General features: G+C 38.3%; 1 protein-coding gene across 12 annotated transcripts in view; it reads left to right on the top strand.

Moving 5' to 3' along the window:
• The window catches only part of HP1BP3 (heterochromatin protein 1 binding protein 3), a 36,741-nt gene that overhangs the window by 8,277 nt on the left and 7,737 nt on the right, over nucleotides 1–20,727 (top strand). For all 12 annotated transcript variants that reach the window (XR_005719117.1, XM_040229476.1, XM_040229484.1 and 9 more), the window contains 6 exons: nucleotides 1,018–1,171; nucleotides 2,422–2,581; nucleotides 5,603–5,746; nucleotides 7,859–7,939; nucleotides 8,631–8,785; nucleotides 18,691–18,781. Coding sequence is in view for 11 of the 12 variants with exons in the window: in XM_040229476.1 (XP_040085410.1) it covers nucleotides 1,018–1,171; nucleotides 2,422–2,581; nucleotides 5,603–5,746; nucleotides 7,859–7,939; nucleotides 8,631–8,785; nucleotides 18,691–18,781 (785 nt within the window). In the remaining variant the exon portion in view is untranslated. The remainder of the gene's footprint in view (nucleotides 1–1,017; nucleotides 1,172–2,421; nucleotides 2,582–5,602; nucleotides 5,747–7,858; nucleotides 7,940–8,630; nucleotides 8,786–18,690; nucleotides 18,782–20,727) is intronic.

Genomic DNA, 20,727 nt, shown 5'->3' with positions numbered 1-20,727 from the left:
TGCAGGTTTCCCTAAACCATTTTATACAATGTTTATAACAGCTCTGTGAGGGAAGAGTACTCAGAAGTGTCAAAGAACTTGCCCCAAGATAATGTGAACTAGAACATTAGAAACTCTGAAATTGAATCCAGGTACATCTGATCCTAGAGCCTTGATTTTGGCTGAACATATATAGGAGAATTTTTGACTTAGCTGCATCTCTGGTTGAAGAGCATAATCCAGGATGATTTACAAATTACAATTGACTGTCCTGAAATTTGGGCTTCACTGGTGGTTCAGAATTCACTTGCCAATGCAGGAGACTTGGGTTCGCTCCCTGGGTCGGGAAGACCCGCTAGAGAAGGAAATATTTATGTGAGGGCCCCAAAGAAGTCTTCATTGTGCCAGTAATAAGTTCACATAATTTAAATGACCAAACTTTTCAAGCATATCCTTTTTTCCTTTTTGCCTGATTTTGACCCCTGACATTCTTCATAGTCTCTGCTTAATCATTTCCTGGGATTCTGTGTTTCGTAATAGCTGCGCAAAGAGACCTCCTGAGAAAAGACTTGACAGGCAACTGCAGACCTTGGTATTCCCCTACTCATATTTCTACCCTTACCCAATCATTTGACTTGAAAATTTCATTTTAATTTTTTATTATTTATTCTCTTACTAATACTTATTCAACTGTGAAATGGCTAATTTCTTAATTATGAGTCTTATCCTTAATATTATGGAGTAGAACAATCAACAGATTCTATTTGGGATAAAAGAGTTTCACTTGCTGTGTAATTTCCTGACCCTTTTCCTTTTCTCACATAATGGTTTGGATCGGCAACCCATTATATAGACAATTTGAGTGATAGGAAGGAAGAAACTACTCGGAGACATTTACTCATTTTAGAATACAGCTGTGACTTGGAACATTTGACTTAACCTGTTTAAAGAGATGAGCCTTTATCCTTTTATTGACTCAGGCTCTAATATATTTACTTGATGCAATTCTTCTCACCTGTTTTACTGGCTTATTTTAAGAACCAGATGCAAGTTCAGAGGAATCTATCTCTACTGTAGAGGAACAAGAGAATGCAACTCCACCTGCTACATCTAGTGAGACAGAGCAGCCAAAGGGGCAACCTGAGAATGAAGAGAAGGAGGAAAACAAGCCTTCTGAGGAAACCAAAAAGGAGTAAGGACTCAAGCCTTCTTGCTTTTTATAATTGAAGACTATATAAAAGGAGTAGAGATCAGATTTTTTTTTTTAAGTGGTATAATGTTAATTTATGCTGGATACATGATATTTAGATTTACTTTTGGGGGGTTTATCTTTTGAAATAGGCTTATGATGTAGTTGTATGGCCTATTAGAATTCGTAGTAGTTAGAACAATGGTTTGACTAATGTATAATTCATTCTTCTCTGCTTCAGAACGCATTTTTCAGTAAGAAATGAAGTGTGACTTTAAAAGTCTGACCTGGGAGATACTTTATCATTTTACTTCTCCCTCTGTGCCAGGCATGAGTTATTTTTACATGTTTATGTTAGAAAGCATTAATCTACACCAGAACATTGCTAGAGTGACCTAAAACTCTGTATATATTTGATGAAGTATTCAGTTGGAGGGTGACTTTGAGAATCTGAAAGCAGAATTTGCTCTCAATAATTGACAGTGTAATGGTGATTCTTTTTTAATTAAAATTTTTTTTGCAGGACAGCTGGTAGCATTTCATTCTTTTCTTTTCATAATTGGTGAGAACAGTTAGGGATTACTTTTCAAATAAAAGAATGACTTAAAAATAACTATACCTTCCAGGTGGAATTCTCAACCTTCATCCCAGTTATCACAGGTCTTTGTAATGTTTGTGGAATTCTTAGCAGCTACCCTGTATTTTAGGTGACGGGATGTTTTTATTATTACTTAGAATAAAGTTTGTATAATGCTCTGTGATTCACAGAACTTTTGATAAACATAATCTCATAATTTCTTGAAGCACCTTGTGAAGTATTTTGTGTCATGTTTCTGTCTTAAGCTGAGGAGACTGAGGCTCAGGTCACCTGCTAAGATCACGTAACTAGTAAATGTTAGAGCTAAGACTCAAACTCAGGTTTTCGGACTTCAGAGCTTGAGTTCTTTGCACTGTACTGAATTGCATCTGTTGTTACTGGAATACATTTTAAAATTCTCTTTTCTTTTATGTACTGGCCCTTTATGCTAGTTCTCTCTCGTGTGTGCACCTGAGAGAACACACCTTTTTGGTTCGTTTATAGTACCCAATTAAAAAAAAATGTTTTATTTTGTAAAATGCTTACTTTACGTATCACTTTAGTGTGGAAATGAATTAAAACATTGATTTTTATTTCTCGCCAGTCTTTTCTTCTTTCTGACTTTATACTTCTTTCTGAAGTTTATCTCGCATAATAACAATTCTTTGTTTTAAAGTGAGAAAGATCAGTCTAAAGAAAAGGAGAAGAAAGTGAAAAAAACAATACCTTCCTGGGCTACCCTTTCTGCCAGCCAGCTAGCCAGGGCCCAGAAACAAACACCGATGGCTTCCTCCCCACGTCCCAAGATGGATGCAATCCTAACTGAGGCCATTAAGGCAAGTTTTTATTTCAAGCAGTTCATCATAGATTTATTCTGTTGGTCTCTTGCGTATTTGAAAATGGCATACTCCTGTGCAGACATCAGGGATCTTGCTCTGCTCCCTAAAAGAGATCTAAATAGAAGAGAGCCTTTGCTAAGTTCATGTTTTTATACTGTCACATTTGGTGAGCACTGCTAATCTTTTTAATGACACATATTTGCTGTAGCTAGTATTTTTAGTTTTTAGTTTTTTGGTTGTTTTTTTTAACTGAGTTTCTTTTAAGTGTAGTTTTTATTTGAAGGTTAAACATGTTAATTCATTCAACACACCATTATGGACTAGTTTCTCTGTATCAGGTGATCCTACTAGTGATACAGCATAGAGTAAGACAAACAGAGTGCTTGCCTTTATGAAATCTAATTATTACTCAGGGTAACATCGAGAAAATTTTTATTTTAAAAACGTATACTATCTTTACAGTTTCCCCAGTGGCTCAGTGCTAAAGAACCCGCCTACAGTGCAGGAGATGGGGGTTTGATCCCTAGGTCAGGAAGATCCCCTGGAGAAGGAAATGGCAACCCAATCCAGTATTCTTGCCTGGGAAATCCCATGGAAAGGAGCCTGGCAGGCTATAGTGCAAGGGGTTTGCAAAAGAATTGGCCACAACTGAGCAAATAAACAGCAGCAGCATACTATCCTTAGGTTCATTTTCAGAGCTTATATCTAACATTAGTAGCTGGTTATCTTTCACACCTGAAAACTTATAGAAACTTTTAGAAAACTTACAGGAAAACTTAGAGGAAACTTTTAGAAACCTCAATACTTGGTTTCATCACCTAGTCATTCCAAAATACTTGGAAAAACTATCCTCCTTCCATAGCTTTATAACTGTACTATAATTCACTAACTTTGATTAGCTTGTGTGATCATCAGATACTGTTTTCCTATTTTAAGGGAATCGTCTCGTCTGACCTTGCCTTTTCGTGTGTAAATTTTTCTGGCTAATTTTGCTGTGTTTATTTTCTGTATCACATGACAAGAGTAGTTAAAACAGAAGCCATAGACTCTCTGATTTCCTTTTGCTAGGATCTGAATCAGAATTGGGGAGAGAAGGCTTTAGGTGAACTTAACAGAAAGTGATACAGGTAGGAAAGCGGAGCCTACTGGTCATGCTTAGAATTTGAGAAGACAGCACTGACATAGAAACTGGGAAAGAGTTTACCTTCCACCCTCTCCCTGCATTCCTTCAAGATTACTCTCAACTCATTAAGAAAACTTCCTTGGTTTAGATAGCTTGACTGTAGTGAGAACTGTTTTTTGTGTAGCCTTTTTTTAAGGATTTCACTTTGTGATTGGGTTTCCTCGGTAGCTCAGCTGGTAAAGAATCTGCCTCCAATTCAGGAGACCCCAGTTCGATTCCTGGGTCAGAAAGATCCTCTGGAGAGGAGATAGGCTACCCAGTCCTGTATTCTTGGGCTTCCCTGGTGGCGCAGAAGGTAAAGAATCAGCCTGCAATTTGGGAGACCTGGGTTCAATCCCTGGGTTGGGAAGATCCCCTGGAGGGAGGGCATGGCAACCCACTCCAGTATTCTTGCCTGGAGAATCCCCCCAGGAGAATACCCCCGAGGGGCTAAGCAGAGGAGGCTAGCAGTCCATGGGGTAGCAAAGTCAGACAGGATTGAGTGACTTTCACTCACTGAGCAAGCTGAGCTGTGATTACTCAGCTTAGATTTGAAGCAGGATTATGGTGAAGGTGAAGAAGAGGCTAAAATTTTAAAATAATAAAACAGTTAAACAGTATATGTAGTTCTAAAGAATAGCTTAAATATGATTATGCATATTTACACAAATGAAAGATATATGTTGGGTTGACCAAAATGTTCATTTGTGTTTCTCTGTAAGATCTTATCCAGTGGGTCATGTGTATTCCATGCAGTGTAACAAATTACAATTTCAGATCACTGATACCTTTTTCTGAATTAAATCACTATCAAATAGATGGTATGTATTTTCATCTTATTATCAGTTTGGTGGAGCAGGGGATTGTTGTAGCCTTAATGTTCTTTTCTGCTTGATATTCTTTACTTTGTGTTCTCTTGTAAGATCAGGAGTAAACTTAAATCGGTTGTAATGGGTTGGAGACATTTGCTTGAGGTAGACGATCCTTATTAACACAGTCCATATTAACCTGTCTTGTGTTACACAGTCTTCCTGGTCCATTTGTCTGTGACATTTTGCTTTACTGTCAGTATATAAGCTTTCACCCAAGTCCTTATCCAATAACAATTACTAAATCCTGTGGTCAATTTATAGGTAACAGCTACACAAAATTGGTGGACAACAGATACTGCGTGGGTATTTCAAAATGTAAAGCATTTGAAAAAAAATTGCTACCTTTGTGGCCTAATGACCTGCTTGAATCTTCCATGGACATGAGTCAGATGAAATATAGAGAAATAGGATGGGAAAGGAAGAGGGCACTTGAAATAGCAGTTGAATGCTCTCATTGTTGTCCAAAACGCCCCTTAAAGCTTTGCATTTGTAAACCCAGTTTTATGCCATTTATTCAGATTGTCTTTGCTTATATTATCTGCAAGCATTGACACAAAGCCTGCAAAGAAATACTAGTTTTGGTGAGCCAAAGTTAATTCTGTAAAGTGGGCCAAATCTGAACCTACACACTATAGAATGTCCTGGTTTCCTTCCTTTCATGCTAAAGATTTCTTCTAGGTACAGAATAGTATTAGGATGGGAAGACCTTCTTCATTAACACAGAACATTGTTCACATGTTGTATCTTCTCTTTGGCTGTTTTGAACAATTTAAAATTGTTGCAGAAATATTGCTAATTCTGTATTTCTCCACAGTCATGATGAACTGAAGTTACCAGAAATATTACTCATTCTTTCCTGCCATTTTATCATCCATTATCAAGTTCGCTTCCAAAATAATTTATTTTGAAAACATACGTGTCAGAAAACACATGAAAAACAGCTATTTTAAATTAACGTGTATGGCTTAATAATCTGTTTCCTAGGCGTGCTTCCAGAAGAGTGGTGCGTCCGTGGTTGCTATTCGAAAATATATCATCCATAAGTACCCTTCTTTGGAGCTGGAGAGAAGGGGCTACCTCCTTAAACAGGCACTGAAAAGAGAATTAAACAGAGGTGTTATCAAACAGGTATTAAATGGTTATTTGTAATAAGCATATATTAGCTATAAATCCATATATAGTAACATTTAGGCTTTTTGTGCTTTGTGAGTTAGTTAAAATAAGTTGACATAATGATGAAGATCTTATGCTTAACCTGGTTTTACAAAGTCACTGGTGCCAATTAGCTTTAATAAGTATTCTAAAGAACAGAAGCAATATGATAGTGCAAATTTTTTCTAGCTGCCTGTACAATTTTTTTTTTTAAGTATTTATTTATCTGGCTGTAACACATCTTAGTTGTGACATGCAGGATATTTAGTTGAGGCATGTGGGATCCAGTTCTTTGACCAGGAATTAAGCCTGGATCCCGTGCACTGGGAGCAGAGAGTCTCAGCCACTGGACCACAAGGGAAAACCCCTGCCTGTACTTTAATTGGATTTCCTTTGGGGGCTGCTTGTGCTTAAGATTATGTCGTGCTAAAGGTGAGAAGTGGGGTTGAGCTAACCTGTTGTTGCAGCACCAAAAAAGATCATTGTTCTTGTCTTAGGTTTGTTAGTTTTAAAACCTAATTTCTGTGACTAGACTGGTGATCATCATAAATAAGCTTTGTAAATAGGTTTACCTTAACTTACTAGTATCTAAATCTGTTAAACCTTTTGGAAGCATCAAAACTTGAGTAAATTGAGAATAATACTAAAACCAATATTGATTTCAGGCATAAATCCATATTAAGTTTGCATAGTATATCAAAGCACTACTTAGAGTTTTGAGGATGCTTTGTATATCATAATGAATATAGTCAATATTTACAATAATTTTAAATTGAGTTTAATCTGTAAAAATATAAATCACTGTTATGTACCTGAAACTGTACAATACAATATTGTAAATCGCCTGTACCTCAGTTTTGTTTTTTTTTTTTTTAAAAAAAAACTCCACATTACTTAAGATCATGACACTCTAATGCCAGAATGAACTTTCTTGTCTACACATTCTTCAGAAGCCCAGAGGGATGAAGTAACTCCTGAGGTCCCGTGGTAGCAGCAAAGATGGTTCTGAGGATCTAGTTCACTGCAGTCCCAGAGCCCTGTTGCCTTTTTTCTGAACCTTTCTGCATGGTTTGATTGCCCCTCAGCCATTTAAACTCTTAGGAACTTTCAATGAGTACTTAATTTCACAAATATGTTATTGAGTTGTCTCCTGTGTACCAGGTGCTTGGAGGTCCATCAGTGAGGAAAACAGTTTCCTGCTGTGGAGCTTATATTCCAGCTTTCTCAAATGTTGTAAATCTAATGTTTAAATAGCCTTTATAGTAACCATTGCATAAAAAGAATTATCTAACCAATATAATTAGAACCAGAGACCTGTATCATAGTGTATGTATGTCAGCAGAGTTTATGAGCTAGCTTCATGTTTATCTTCATGAAGATATAGTTTGTGACCTATTTTGCTTCATAGGCTGGCCCTCAGTTTGATGCTTCAACAAGTTTATAGACTGAAAGCATTTGATTGCTGTATTCCCAGTGGTGTCGGTAAAACCAAAGTGGAAGACTCAGGTTAACCTGAAGTTCTATGACAGTGATTTGTAAACTGTGGAAACATGTGGTAAGACTTGCACGTATTATCATGTGCAGTGTCTAAAATTAGATAACTTTTCCCTTATGCAGTAATAATCTCTAATGGACAAACTGTGGGAAGCACTGTGGCCTGAGATTAAGTAGGCTCTGAACTTTTGCCAAGGAACTGTCTTCCTTTTAAGGTAGAGGTTTTCTCATTTTCCGAAAAGATTGTGTCCCTTCCTTCCATGGAACTTTTTTTTTTTTGAAAGCTTGTAGTAGACTGTTTAACCTGCTGTCACAATAGCATTTTTCATTCTTCCCCAAATTTGTAGATGAGGAAACAAAAGCTGAGAGGGTTTATGAGTTGTCTAGTATTGAATAGCTAGATGATACCATAGTGTTCAATCCAAGTCTTTTGACTCATCCACTCTTTTTTCTCTGAAGAGTTTAACAGCACATTACATTAGTTCTTACATTACCATGTCCTGTAATTTAGTCTGGTTAAAGTTACCAATATGAGTACCAGAATCATTTAAAGTAAAAATACTGGTTATTGCAACTAAAGTTAATTTATTTTAGGTAAAAGGAAAAGGTGCTTCTGGGAGTTTTGTTGTGGTCCAGAAATCGAGAAAAACACCTCAGAAATCCAGAAACAGAAAGGTAAGAAGTCTGTACCAGTTTGCTCAAGCGCTGTAATGCTGCTAAGCGATGCAGCGTTTACTGAGAGTTTCCTTTGCACTGGTCAGGGAGCGGCATTTCTGTGCAGGCCTGGAGAGGTTATAGTCATTTAATGCTCATCGTTTAGCCAGAGGCTGTGCGTCTAACTGCCCTATATTGAGTCACGGGCAGCTATATGAGTTACAGTTTTTTGCCTTTTTGTGAAATAACTTTTAAACTAGAAGAGGCATACAAGTACATTTTTACCCAACATTAGATCCTAAAAGTACTATACCTCGAGGCAGTTTTTCTTTAGTGTAGGTACTAACTACCCTACCCTTCCCCCAGACACATACATTCATTTATGGAAAGTTGTATAGAGGGTATACAATAACTGTGAAATATGCAGTATTTGCTCTGAGTCAGTGATTGAAATCATGACTGTTCCTCTACCTTTTTGTTTTTACAGTTTTATATATATTTAACTGTCCCAGTTTGAAATTTTTACCTCAAAGAAATCGCCACGCAAGTGGCATTACACCATGGTGCTGTGATTTGTTTGAATGTGCTAAAAAGGGTTAGTTTTTCTTTTGGCTAGTTGATTTGGCAGTCAGCTAAGGAAAGCCCTTGCGTTGAATATAGAAGCAATAGAACAGAAACCTGTAATGATGATCATTTTGATATTACATTTCAGAACAGGAGCTCTGCAGTGGATCCAGAACCACAAGTAAAACTGGAGGATATCCTCCCACTGGCCTTTACTCGCCTTTGTGAACCTAAAGAAGCTTCCTACAGTCTCATCAGGAAATATGTGTCTCAGTATTATCCCAAACTTAGAGTGGACATCAGGTAAAAGCCAGAGGCCTGGGCTTTAAAGCACACATGTCTGTGTTACTTCCTTAGCCCCTTTTTCATGAAAAAGGAGAGAGATTAAATATTCATTTAAGATTACTTCTAGGTGAGCTATTTGTGGGTTTCTTTTTTTTGTCCTGTGATATTTTCCTTTTCATACTCCATATGTAGTTTCTTTTTGAAACTCAAGCCACATGTTGACCTTCATAAGACTGCCATAGAGTAACTTTTCATGGTCAACTGCTAGAATATTCGGCATTATTAATCCGTGTCCTTTCAGCTGCTTATTATTAAATTTTTTCACTTTTTTATTGTGATAAAATACACATAATATGTAAAGTAGACCTTGTCAGCCATTTTTAAGAGCACAGTGTTGAGTGCTCTTAAACACTTTAATAATGTGCTACCAGTGCAGCACCCGTCTCCAGCGTTCTCTTCAGTCTTACAGAGCTGCGACTCTGTCCCCAGTGAACAAGAACTCCTTGTCCCCCCTTAGCCCGCACCCCTGGCCACCGCCATTCTACTTTCCGTCTCTGGTTTTTGACTGCTGTAGGCACTACCTCGTATAAATAGAAGCATACAGTAATTTTGTAGCTGGCTTATTTCACTTACCATAACGCCCTTAAAAGTTCAGCTGTATTGCTGCATGTGTCAGAATTTCTTTTTAAGAATGAATATTTGTGTGTGTGCGTACGTACACACACACACACACACACACTCTCTCTCTCTCTCTCTTTCTCCCTCTCTCTCTCCCTCCTTCCCTCCCTCCCTCTCTTTCTCCCTCTCTCTGTCTCTCTCTACATTTTGTCACCCATTCATCTGTCATTGGACATTTGGGTTGCTTTCATATTTTTAACTGTTGTGAAATAATGCTGCTGTTAACCTTGGTATATTAATATCTCTTTGAGACCCTGTTTTCAAATACCCAGAAGTGGAATTTCTGGATGATATGATAATCCTATTTTTAATTTTGTGAAGAACTACCACACCATTCTCCACAGTGACTATTACCATTTTACATTCCCACCATCAAGCCATAGGAGTTTTGATTTCTCCATATCCTCACCAACACTTATTTTCTGATGTTTTTTTGTTTGTTTGTTTTTGTTTTTTGACAGTAGCCATGCTGACGAGAATGAACTGGTTGGTAGCTCATTATTTTTTATTTAGAGTTATAATCGAGAATATAGGAGAATTCAGGCTTCTGTAGCACTTCTACATAGAAATAGCATAATGTCTTTATCATTCAAACATTTAAGGTAAAACTCTGAGAGAATTTTTATAGTAATTCATTTGTTAAAAAACTGCCACTGTAATGTCACCACTGTTTGGAAAATTTAATAACTCCAGATCTTTTTTAAGATTTTGATTGGGGTATAATTGATTTACAATGTTTGTGTTCGTTTCAGAGGTACAGCAAACTTAAATCTGTTGTGTTGTTGTTCTTTTGCTAAGTCATGTCCAACTCTTGGCAACCCCATGGACTGCAGCACGCCAAAGTCCTTCACTGTCTCTGGGAGTTTGCTCAGATTGATGTCCATTGAGTCAGTGATACTGTCTAACCATTTTATCCTCTGACGCCCCCTCGTCCTCTTGCCCTCAATCTTTCCCAACATCAGGGTCTTTTCCAGTGAGTTGGCTCTTTCGTCAGGTGGCCAAAGTATTGGAGCATCAGTGTTAGCATCAGTCCTTCCAGTGAATATTCAGGACTGATTTCCTTTAGGATTGACTGGTTTGATCTCCTTGCTGTCCAGGGGACTGTCAAGAGTCTTCTCCAACAACACAGTTTGAAAGCATCTGTTCTTTGGCGCTCAGCCTTCTTTATGGTCCAACTCTCACATCTGTTCATGACTAACAGAAAAACCATAACTTTGACTAGACGGACCTTTGCCAACAAAGTAATGTCTCTGCTTTTTAACATGCTATCTAGATTTGTCATAGCTTTCCTTCCAAGGCGCAAGTGTCTTTGAATTTCATGGCTGCAGTCACCATAGTGATTTTGGAGCCCAAGAAAATTTCACTGTTTCCAATTTCTCCCCTTCAGTTTGCCATGTAGGCCATTACAAAGAGTTCTCTGTGTTATACAACAGGTCCTTATTAGTTATGTATTTTATATATAGTAGTGTGTATATGTCAATCCCATTCTTCCAATTTATGCCCCCCCCACTATAAGTTTATTTTCTACTCTGTAACTGTTGCAGTTTTGATTGGTAAGTTGATTTATAACCTTTTTTTAAATTCCACACATAAGTGATAACCATATATTTGTGTTTGTCTTACTTCACTCAGTATGAGAATCTCTAGGTCCATCCATATTGCTGCAAATGGCGTCATTTTGTTCTTTGTTATGGCTGAAGAATATCTCATTGTACACATGTACCACATCTTTATCCGTTCCTCTGTTGCTAGACCTTTAGGGTGCTGCCATGTCTTGGCTGTTGTGAATAGTGCTGGAGTGAACGCTGAGGTAGATGGGTCTTTTCCAGTTGCTATGTTCTGCAGATACATCCCCAGAAGTGGGATTGCTTGGTTATATTGTAGCTCTGTTTTCAGTTTTTTAAGGAACAAACCTCCATACTGTTCTCCGTAGAGGCTGTATCAGTTTACATTTCCACCAACAGTGTAGGAGGGTTCCTTTTTCTCCATACCCTCTCCAGCATTTATTGTTTGTAGTTTTTTTGATGATGCCCATTCTGACTAGAGTAAGGTGTTAACTCGTTGTAGTTTTGATTTTCATTTCTCTAATAATAATGTTGAGCATTTTTTCACAGGTAACATATAGGTGGTTGGTTACCTATATGTCGTCTTTGCAGGAATGTCTATTTAGATCTTCCATTCATTTTTTGATTTTTTTTTTTTTTTGTATTGAACTGCATGAGCTGTTTGTGTATTTTGGAGGTTAATCCCTTGTCAGTTGCTTTCTTTGCAAATATTTTTTCACATTCTGAGGGTTTTCTTCCCATTTTGTTTATGGTTTCCTTTGCTGTGCAAAAGCTTTTAAGTTTAATTAGGTACCATTTATTTTTGTTTTTATTTTCATTATTAGACTGATTATTTAGATTGTCACATGTCCTTGTGGATTCGTGCAGACACATTAATTTGTTTAAATTTGTAATTCCCTGGGTTTATGTTTTGAATGTTTGTGTAAGGTCTGTGTTGACTTCTGGGAAATTGTGTTTGTAATCCAGAGTCTTTTCGATAGACAGTCTTTGTACTGGGTGCACATTGTCCTGTTACAGTTTAGTACCAGTGTTTACCTTGGATTACTGAGGTATAGAATTAGAATTGTTGGGGTTTCAACTCAGAAGCCACATGTTCAGAAAAGCATTCAGTGGTCTTCAGAGGGGCCAGTTAGTCTTTGTCTGTCTTATTTCACTCAGTATGAGAATCTCTAGGACCATCCATAAAGTACCAAAGAAATGGGAATCGTAGAAGTAATCAGTTCATGGTCCTTGACATACTTACTTGCTGGTCACGTCTCTGTACCAGCATTTGACCCAGTTGATGGCTCCCATCTACACGAAACACTTCCTTCACTTGCTTTTCAGAACACTGCATCTTTCTCTGCATTTTTCCTCTCATTCTTTGTCAGTCTCCTAAGGATTCCAGATTTCCCACCTGCCTCCTTAGTGTCTGAGTGTCCCACGGTTAGACCTTAGGCTTCCTGTCATTCTTAGAACCCTGATTATGCCCCTCAGATACAACTTCGAGATTAATAGGCATTGTATGATGCCTGCAGTGGATAATTCTTTCATTCTCAAAGCTTTAAATACCACCTGTACAGTACTAGTGTATAGATACATAAATCTGGCCCCCATTTATTTATACAAATACCTATTGGCTATCACCACTTGTATGTCTGACTGGATGTGTCCAAAACCAGACTCATGATCCCCCTCTTCCCCAGCCCTGTCCCTCCTGTGCCACCAGAAAGTCTCTGCACTTCCCATACCTCCTGCATCTCAGTTAATGGCAATAACGTCTTCCCAGCTTCTGAAGTCAAAAACCTTGGGTGTATACTGGTCTCTCAGACCCCTTTTCATTACCTCCACTATTGTCACTCTTTGCTAAGCCCACCATCATCTCTTACCTGTGTTAGAGCAGTAGCTTCCTGCTTTTCCTGTACTCCCTCCCTTTCAGTCTGTTGTTAACATAGCTATGAGAGTGAGACTTTTTAAGTGTAAGTTAGGTGATACCATCTTGCTACTCAAACCTTCCAGTGGCTTCTCAACCGCCTCACAGTTAAATAGTTTAAAGGTGGAGTCTTAAAATGGCCCACGCTACATTTACATTGCGTCTCCGACCTCATCGTACTCCCCTTCTCTGCCCTACTGGCTTCAGAGACTTCATACTTGCTGTTCCCTGTGCCTGGGTGGTTTTCTGCAGTAATCCACTTTATTCTTTCTCTTCCTTTAAGTGTTTACTCTAAAAACTTGGAGTAAGACTCCACATGCTTGCATTGACTATCTTACTATTTTTAAACATTTTATTTTGGAAGTTTTCAAATATACCCATAAATGTAGAGAGAACATAATCATGATACTAACATAATTCTGAACTAAGTTATAATTCCTTAAACATTATCTGGTACCCAGACCATGTTCAAATGTGCTCAGTTGTCTTATCTCCAAAATGACTTATTTTATGGTTTATTTTTTCAAGTCAAGTCAATATCCACACATGGTCCACCCATTGCATTTGGTTGATGGGACCACTTAACTTACGTTCGCAACCTTTTCCCTCTCCCAGAGTGGAGAATTCTACCTCTGCCTTATTTTTCTCCACAGCATTCATCCTGTTCTAGTATACTATTTATTTACTCTTTTTGTGAAAAAATCACATGCTTACCCCCATTAAAATGTCAGATTCCTGAAGGCCAGGTTTTTTAAATTGTTGACCTCTGTTTTCCCCAAGCTTAGCTCAGAGTATGTGCTCAATAAATGTAAGTTGAATGAGTGAGCTGATACATGCCCTTTACCTGGCCATCTCACTCAAGAAATGTATGCCCTGGAGCATATGAAATGAGACATGAATTTCTGCTACCATGTATTGGAGGTTGTAGAGCATTGTGGTAAAGAGCACAGACTTTGGAACCAGACACCTTTGTTTAAATCCTGAGGCTGTCATTTTCTAGCTTTATATCTCTGAAAAAGTTACTCCTTTGTGTTTTGGTTTCCTCATTGATAAACAGTGTGTACAACTCAAGGATTGTTAGGAACCTTCGTACATATTAACCAGTTAGAATAGCTAATGTTAGTGTCATTATTCTAAATTCCAACATAGGACTTCTCGGATAGCTCAGTGGTATAGAATCTGCCTGCCAGTGTAGGAGACACAGGTTTGATCCTTGGGTCAGGAGGATCCCCTGGAGGAGTAAATGGCAGCCCATTCCAGCTTTCTTACCTGGACAATCCTATGGACAGACAAGGCTGGCGGGCTACAGTCCTTGGGGTTGGAAAGAGTCGGACATGACTGAGCAACTGAAAACACAAATTCCAACATTATTCTTACGGTATGAGCGTCACACCATACTAAATATGATTCCGATGTTTAAAATGACTTAAGATGACTTAAACATGTAAGTCACCTCTTTTTTTTAACAACGAATTTTTTTGAAACCCTACAGAAAAACTAGATATGTTAGCTTTACATGGGCTTTTGGTTGGCCCCTGAGAAGGTGTTTTTCAAAGGTAATTTGGCTGGTGGCTCAGAGGTTAAAGCATCTGCCTGCAATGCGGGAGACCTGGGTTCAATACCTGGGTTGGGAAGATCCCCTGGAGAAGGAAATGGCACCCCACTCCAGTATTCTTGCCTGGAGAATCCCATGGACAGAGGAGCTTGGTGGGCGACAGTCCACGGGGTCGCAAAGAGTCAGACACGACTGAGTGACTTCACTCACTCACTCACTCGGCCATATGACATTAGAAATAAAATCTTAATATCTAAACCTGTGTATGGTGTAACTCTGTCATATTCATTTTTAGAAAATTGATCTAACAGATTGATATAACTCTTTTGTTTACAGGATTCCTGACACTCAGAACTGCTCTCTCCCTTAATTTCTATTCACTCTGTGCATTGCTTTCTTATTTCTCAGTGTAGACTTGTTTAATCATCTTATTTTTAAAAAATCAAAAAACAAAAACAAGACCTTGATATAAACAGCTCCTTAAATTTGTACAGGGCTTTTGAAAACACTTTCAGGGATTTCCCTGGAGGTCCAATGGTTAAGACTCTGGGCTCCCACGGCAAGCACGGGGCATGGGTTTGATCCCTGGTCAGGGAACTAAGATTTGACATGCCTCATGGCATGTCCAAATAATTGAAATAAATAAAAGTGGGCACTTCTTTAAAAACTGTTTAAAAAAGACCACTTCTGTTTACATTGTTTTCTGTAATTTTCAAAATAGACTTAAGAAATATGTATTCCTACCTCAATTTTGCTGATAAAAGTCTTACCCTGGGTTACCTGGCTGTTCACTAGTGAAAGCAGAACTGTATTTCATTTTTTGGTTATGACCTTGTTTTTTCCACTATTCTGGACAGTTCATTAACATACTGAAAGTGCAGGCCTAGCATAGTAAAAATGCAGAAGCTGAAGTCAGACTGCCCATGTTTATAATCTGGTTCTTGCACTGCCTGACTGATCCTGAAGAAGTGACTTAATTTTTCTGTCACTTAACTTTTCCTCTTCAGTAAAGTATGAGCAGTTTAGTTCAGTTGCTCAGTCGTGTCCAACTCTTTGCAACCCATGGATTGCAGCATGCAAGGCGTCCCTGTCCATCACCAACTCCTAGCGCTTGCTCAAACTCATGTCCATCGAGTCAGTGATGCCATCCAACCATCTCATTCCCTGCTGTCCCTGTCTCCTCCTGCCTTCAATCTTTCCCAGCATCGGTCTTTTCCAGTGAGTCAGTTCTTACATCCGGTGCCCAAAGTATTGGGAGTTTCAGTATACGTCCTTCCAGTGGATATTCTGGATTGATTTCCTTTAGGATTGACTGGTTTGATCTCCTTTCAGTCCAAGGGACTCTCAAGAGTCTTCTCCAACACCACAATTCAAAAGCATCGATTCTTCAGAGCTCAGCTTTCTCTATGGCCCAATTCTCTCACATCCCTACATGACTACTGGAAAAGCCATAGCTTTGACTACCTAAATGGACCTTTGTCAGCAAAGTAATGTCTCTTGCTTTTTAATATGCTGTCTAGGTTGGTCACAGCTTTTCTTCCGAGGAGCAGGCGTCTTTTACTACATGGCATGGCTCATAGTTTCAGTCAGTTAGACAAGGCTGCCGTCCGTGTGATCAGTTTGGTTAGTTTTCTGTAAAGTGTGGGCAGTAGCAGTACCTATTTCTTTGGGTGGTTGTTGTCTCTTGTTTATTCTACACATGTAAAACGTTTAGAGTAACACTTAGCACCATCATATATACAAAATGTGATCTATATATCTTGTACAATTTTTTGGAAAAGGGGGTTGTGCCTGGCAATTAACAGTAAGTTACCGAGATGGGACTTGAATGGCCCCCACCCAGTTGTGCCCCATCCCACTGAGATGGCTCTAGAAGAATGTAGAATTCAGATCGGTTGGTGGAGTGGTGCAGGCGTTCTTAAAGGAGCCTCATGAGAAAATTTAGCAGCAAGAATTGACGTTCTTTTTTGGGAACGGAAGGAAGCCTGTGTCTGACTGGCTCTAGACTAACAAGAGGTGGGACCAGGCCTTGAGAGACTCTGAAGCTGACACCTGTCGGTTGAGTAACGTAATAAAAGAGGCCTTTATAGATATAGTGACCCATAGTGGCATGCACTGTGGAGACACAGCAACACAGTGCCCAGGAGGGAGGCCGTGGTGGCTTGTACTAAGGTTGCAGCAGTGATGAGAGTGAGGGCCTGAGAAGTTTGGCATCACTTAATATAAGCATGGCTTACCTGCAGGCAGGCGTGAGAGAGAGAACTCTTGAGACTCTAAAGGCCCAGGGTGAGGTATATAGCAGAGTAATGCTTGGTATTGCTGAGGAAACAAAAGGGAACCAGTTTAACTGATAACTCATTTCCTAGAGCATTTGAACCTTGGTTAAGATTCTTCTCAGATGAGTTATTTGATATAAGAGTCTAGGGTTTCAGTGTTTTACTCAAGCTGTGTAATCCTCTGTTGGAATCTAACTTACAGAGCAACTAAGAGAAAAATCATTTGACAGTTAAATCATTCCTTCGATTGTGTTCCCAAAGCTCTGTGCACATACTTCAACCCTGACCCGTGTAATTCTTTGCCATAATTATTACATTTTCATCATTTCTTAAATTCTTTAAGTTTAGTGACTGGATCTAAGTGTTAAATCCTGCATAACCATAATAAATGCTCAGTAAATATTTATGGGATGAATGCTCTGAGTATGTTTTGGGTTGTGACATGAATCGTATTTGTCCTGAGTGGAACAGCACTGGGTTAGAGAGGTTTTGGTTGTGATTTGGCGGGGAGGGAGCTTCTTTATTTCGAGTGTCACAGTGTACATGATTTCTTAGTATGATTTCTACTCTTTTTTTTTTTTTTTGCCAAACTGCACAGCATGTTTGATCTTAGTTCCCCAACCAGGGATCAAACCTGTGCTCCCTGCATTGGAAGCTGGAGTCTTAATCACTGGACCACCAAGAAAGCCCCATGGTTTCTCTTCTTTAGCATCCTATTAATTAAAACATGAGATCTCTACTTTTCCTCTCCAATCATATGGATAATGTAGTCAATAATTTGAGTGTCAACTCAGCCTGTAATGTTTATTGATTAAAAATTTAAAATTTCTTCTCTAAAGAAAAGTATTGAAGCTCAGTAAAGGACATCAAGTGCTAATAGTTTGACCCTCATTATTCTGCTCCTTAGTGGGCTGCCAAGTTGTTGATCTCAATTTAACTTATCAAGTAATCAGTTTCAAATAAGTCTCACGATTTTCTGCTGGTTGAATGCTATTCTAGTAATTTTGCGCACGTGTGGCAAAACACATCACTAACCTTTTGGGTTTCAACTAGCTGTTTCTTTGGATGTCTTGTCATTAGCCTGGATTGTAGCTTTTTGTTTTGTCCTGTCGTGTACCGCAGACCCCTTTAAGCCTAAATCAACCTGACTGATTTCTCCCTGCACCTGAGATTCTCCACCCACCACTCAGACCATTGCCCCTTGACAGAGCAGCTTTTGCTTCAACACTTTATTCTTATGTTTTTAATGAAATTCAGTTTCCTCATGCTTGCCATTTGATTTTGATGACCTGGGTTTGTGTGTGTGTGTGTGTGTTTTTAAACGACAGCCCTTTAAAGGCAGAGATACTATGCTTAAAAAAAAAAAACTATTTTCTTTCTCAGAGAATTATATTTTATTAGGCTGACTTTAGATAACTGGATTGCAAAAAAATGACTCCAGTTTTGTTGATGTGTATATACATGTGTATGTGTGTCCACGCGCGTGTATTTTAGATCTAGGAGTTTTGCCTCAAGAGAATGTCAGAATTAGATGGGACTATAGATACTCTTTCTTTGCTTGATTACAAAGTTGTGTTGTTATTGTCTGACTAAACTGAACTGATGGTAATAAAGAGATTTTTGGAGTGCCCTGACAAGTGGGAAATTGGTTCCATAGGCTTGGTTTTAGAGAGGTAGCTCTCAAAAGTTTTGCTTCCACTATATACTACATAGTTCTGTATGGTACCTGGTTCTGTAATAATTTAGCTTATTGCTTGAACAAAAGAATACCACTTATTAAGAGTGCCAACAACTTATTATTTTATTGTTCATTTTAACAAAGTACCACACGTGTAATAGGAATAGAACTTTAGTTGTTTAGAATGACCCTGGATCTGCTTTTTTTCAAATCTTTGCTTCATTGATGTATTAATCGCTGTTTTCTGTTTTCTCTGCAGGCCTCAGCTGTTGAAGAATGCTCTGCAGAGAGCAGTAGAGAGGGGCCAGTTAGAACAAATAACTGGCAAAGGTGCTTCTGGAACATTCCAGGTTAGAGGCTCAAAGGGTTGGTTGTAGAGAAGTAGTTCTCAAAAGTTTTGGTTTCAGGACCTCCTTATACTCTAATTTATTGAGGACCCCAAGAGCTTGTGTTTATGTGGCTTATACATATTAATATTTACCATACTAGAAATTATATAACTGAGGACCTTTTTAGTTATTTATTCTTTTCTAAAGTAATAAACCTGTTACGTGTTGACATAACCCTTTTTATGAAAACTGCATTTCCCGTAATGAGAGGAAGGTTACTATTTGTTAACATTTTTACGAGAGTCTTTATTGTCAGCTTAATAGAAGACAGCTAGCATCTGTTTTTAATATATTTGGGGTTACGTCTATGAAGAAAATCCAGCTCACACTGAGTACTTAAATGAGTAATTAGGGTAATTTTCAGAAGTCAATACTATTCTTTGATAGTATACCAATGCTCAACAAATGATAGTTTTTTTGTAATAGCTTCATTGAAGTATGATTTGTGTACTATAAGATATAATCATTTTACATTACAATTTGATTCAGTAAAATTTAGTAAATTTACAGTGTTGTACACCTATCACTGCAGTCCAGTTTTAGAGCATTTCCATCACCCCAAAAAACTCCTGCGCCCATTTGTATCACTCTCTTCTCATCCCTATCCAGCCTACTCATCTCTCCTTCCTGTGTAGATTCACCTCCTTACACCTTCACACAGATAGAATCATGCAGTATGTGCTCTTCTTTGACTGAGCACAATACTTTTTTGTTTTATCCATGTTGCAGCAGAAATCAATACTTCCATTCCTTTCATTGGCAAATAGTATTCTATAATCTGACATACTTTATCCATTCACAAGTTGAGTTATTCTGCTTTTTAGCTATTGTGATTAATACTGCCTGTGAACAGTTATGTCCAGATCTTTGTGTGGGTATATGTTTCTGTTTCCCTTGTGGTAAAGTAGGAGTGTGGACTGCCTGGACTACATGGTAAATTTATTTTAAGAAACTGCCAGAGTGGCTGCATCATTTTTCATTCCTACCAGCAGTGTGTGTATAAGAGTTCCAGCTTCTCCTTATCTTTGCCAACTCTCTTACTGTCTTTTTTTAAAATTATACCCATACTAGTAGATACAGAGCGGTTTCTCATTATAGTTTTAGTTTGCATTTCCATAAGACTGTTGATGTTGACCATTTTTTCTTGGATTTATTGGACATTTATTTATCTTCTTTGGTAAAATGTCTCTTCACATCCTTTGCTTATTTTTAGTATTGAGCTATTTGTCTTATTATAAGAGTTATATGTGAAAGTCAAACTGTTGGTTGCCCAGTTGTGTCCAGCTCTTGTGACCCCATGGACTGTAGCCTGCCAGGCTCCTCTGTCCATGGGAGTGGGTTGCCATTCCCTTCTCCAGGGGATCGTCCCAATCCAGGAATTGAACTCAGGTCTCCTGCATTGCAAGCAGATTCTTTACTCTCTGAGAGACCAGGGAAGCCCCATTTAAGGCCCTATATAAGAGTTATATAACTAGATACAAGTTCCTCTTCAGATACATGATTTGCAAATATTTTATCCTACTCAGTGACCCATGGTTTCACTTTCTTAATGGTGTCTTTTGAAGCACAAAAGTGTTTAATTTTGGTAAAATCCAGTTGATCATTTTTCTAAGTTAATGGTTGTTGATGACTTATCTAATCATTGCCTGGCTTGAAACCAAGTTTTACTTACCTTTTGAGAGTTTATGGTTTTAACTCTTACATGTAGAGCTGTGATCCATTTATGATATGTGCTAAGCATATAAATTCATGTTTCTGCATGTGGACATCCAGTTGTCCCAACACCACTTATTGAAAAGACTGTCCCTTCCTTGTTGAATTGCCTTGGCACTCTTATCAAAACGTAATTGACCCATGAGTGTAAGGGTTTTTTTATGGACTCTTCAGTTCTGTTCCATTGATCTGTA

The sequence above is a fragment of the Oryx dammah genome, unplaced genomic scaffold (genome assembly GCF_014754425.2).
Source record: "Oryx dammah isolate SB20612 unplaced genomic scaffold, SCBI_Odam_1.1 HiC_scaffold_27, whole genome shotgun sequence".
Lineage (NCBI taxonomy): Eukaryota > Metazoa > Chordata > Mammalia > Artiodactyla > Bovidae > Oryx > Oryx dammah.
Note: the sequence above shows the minus strand (reverse complement) of the source record. Positions and strands in the feature narration are given on the sequence as shown.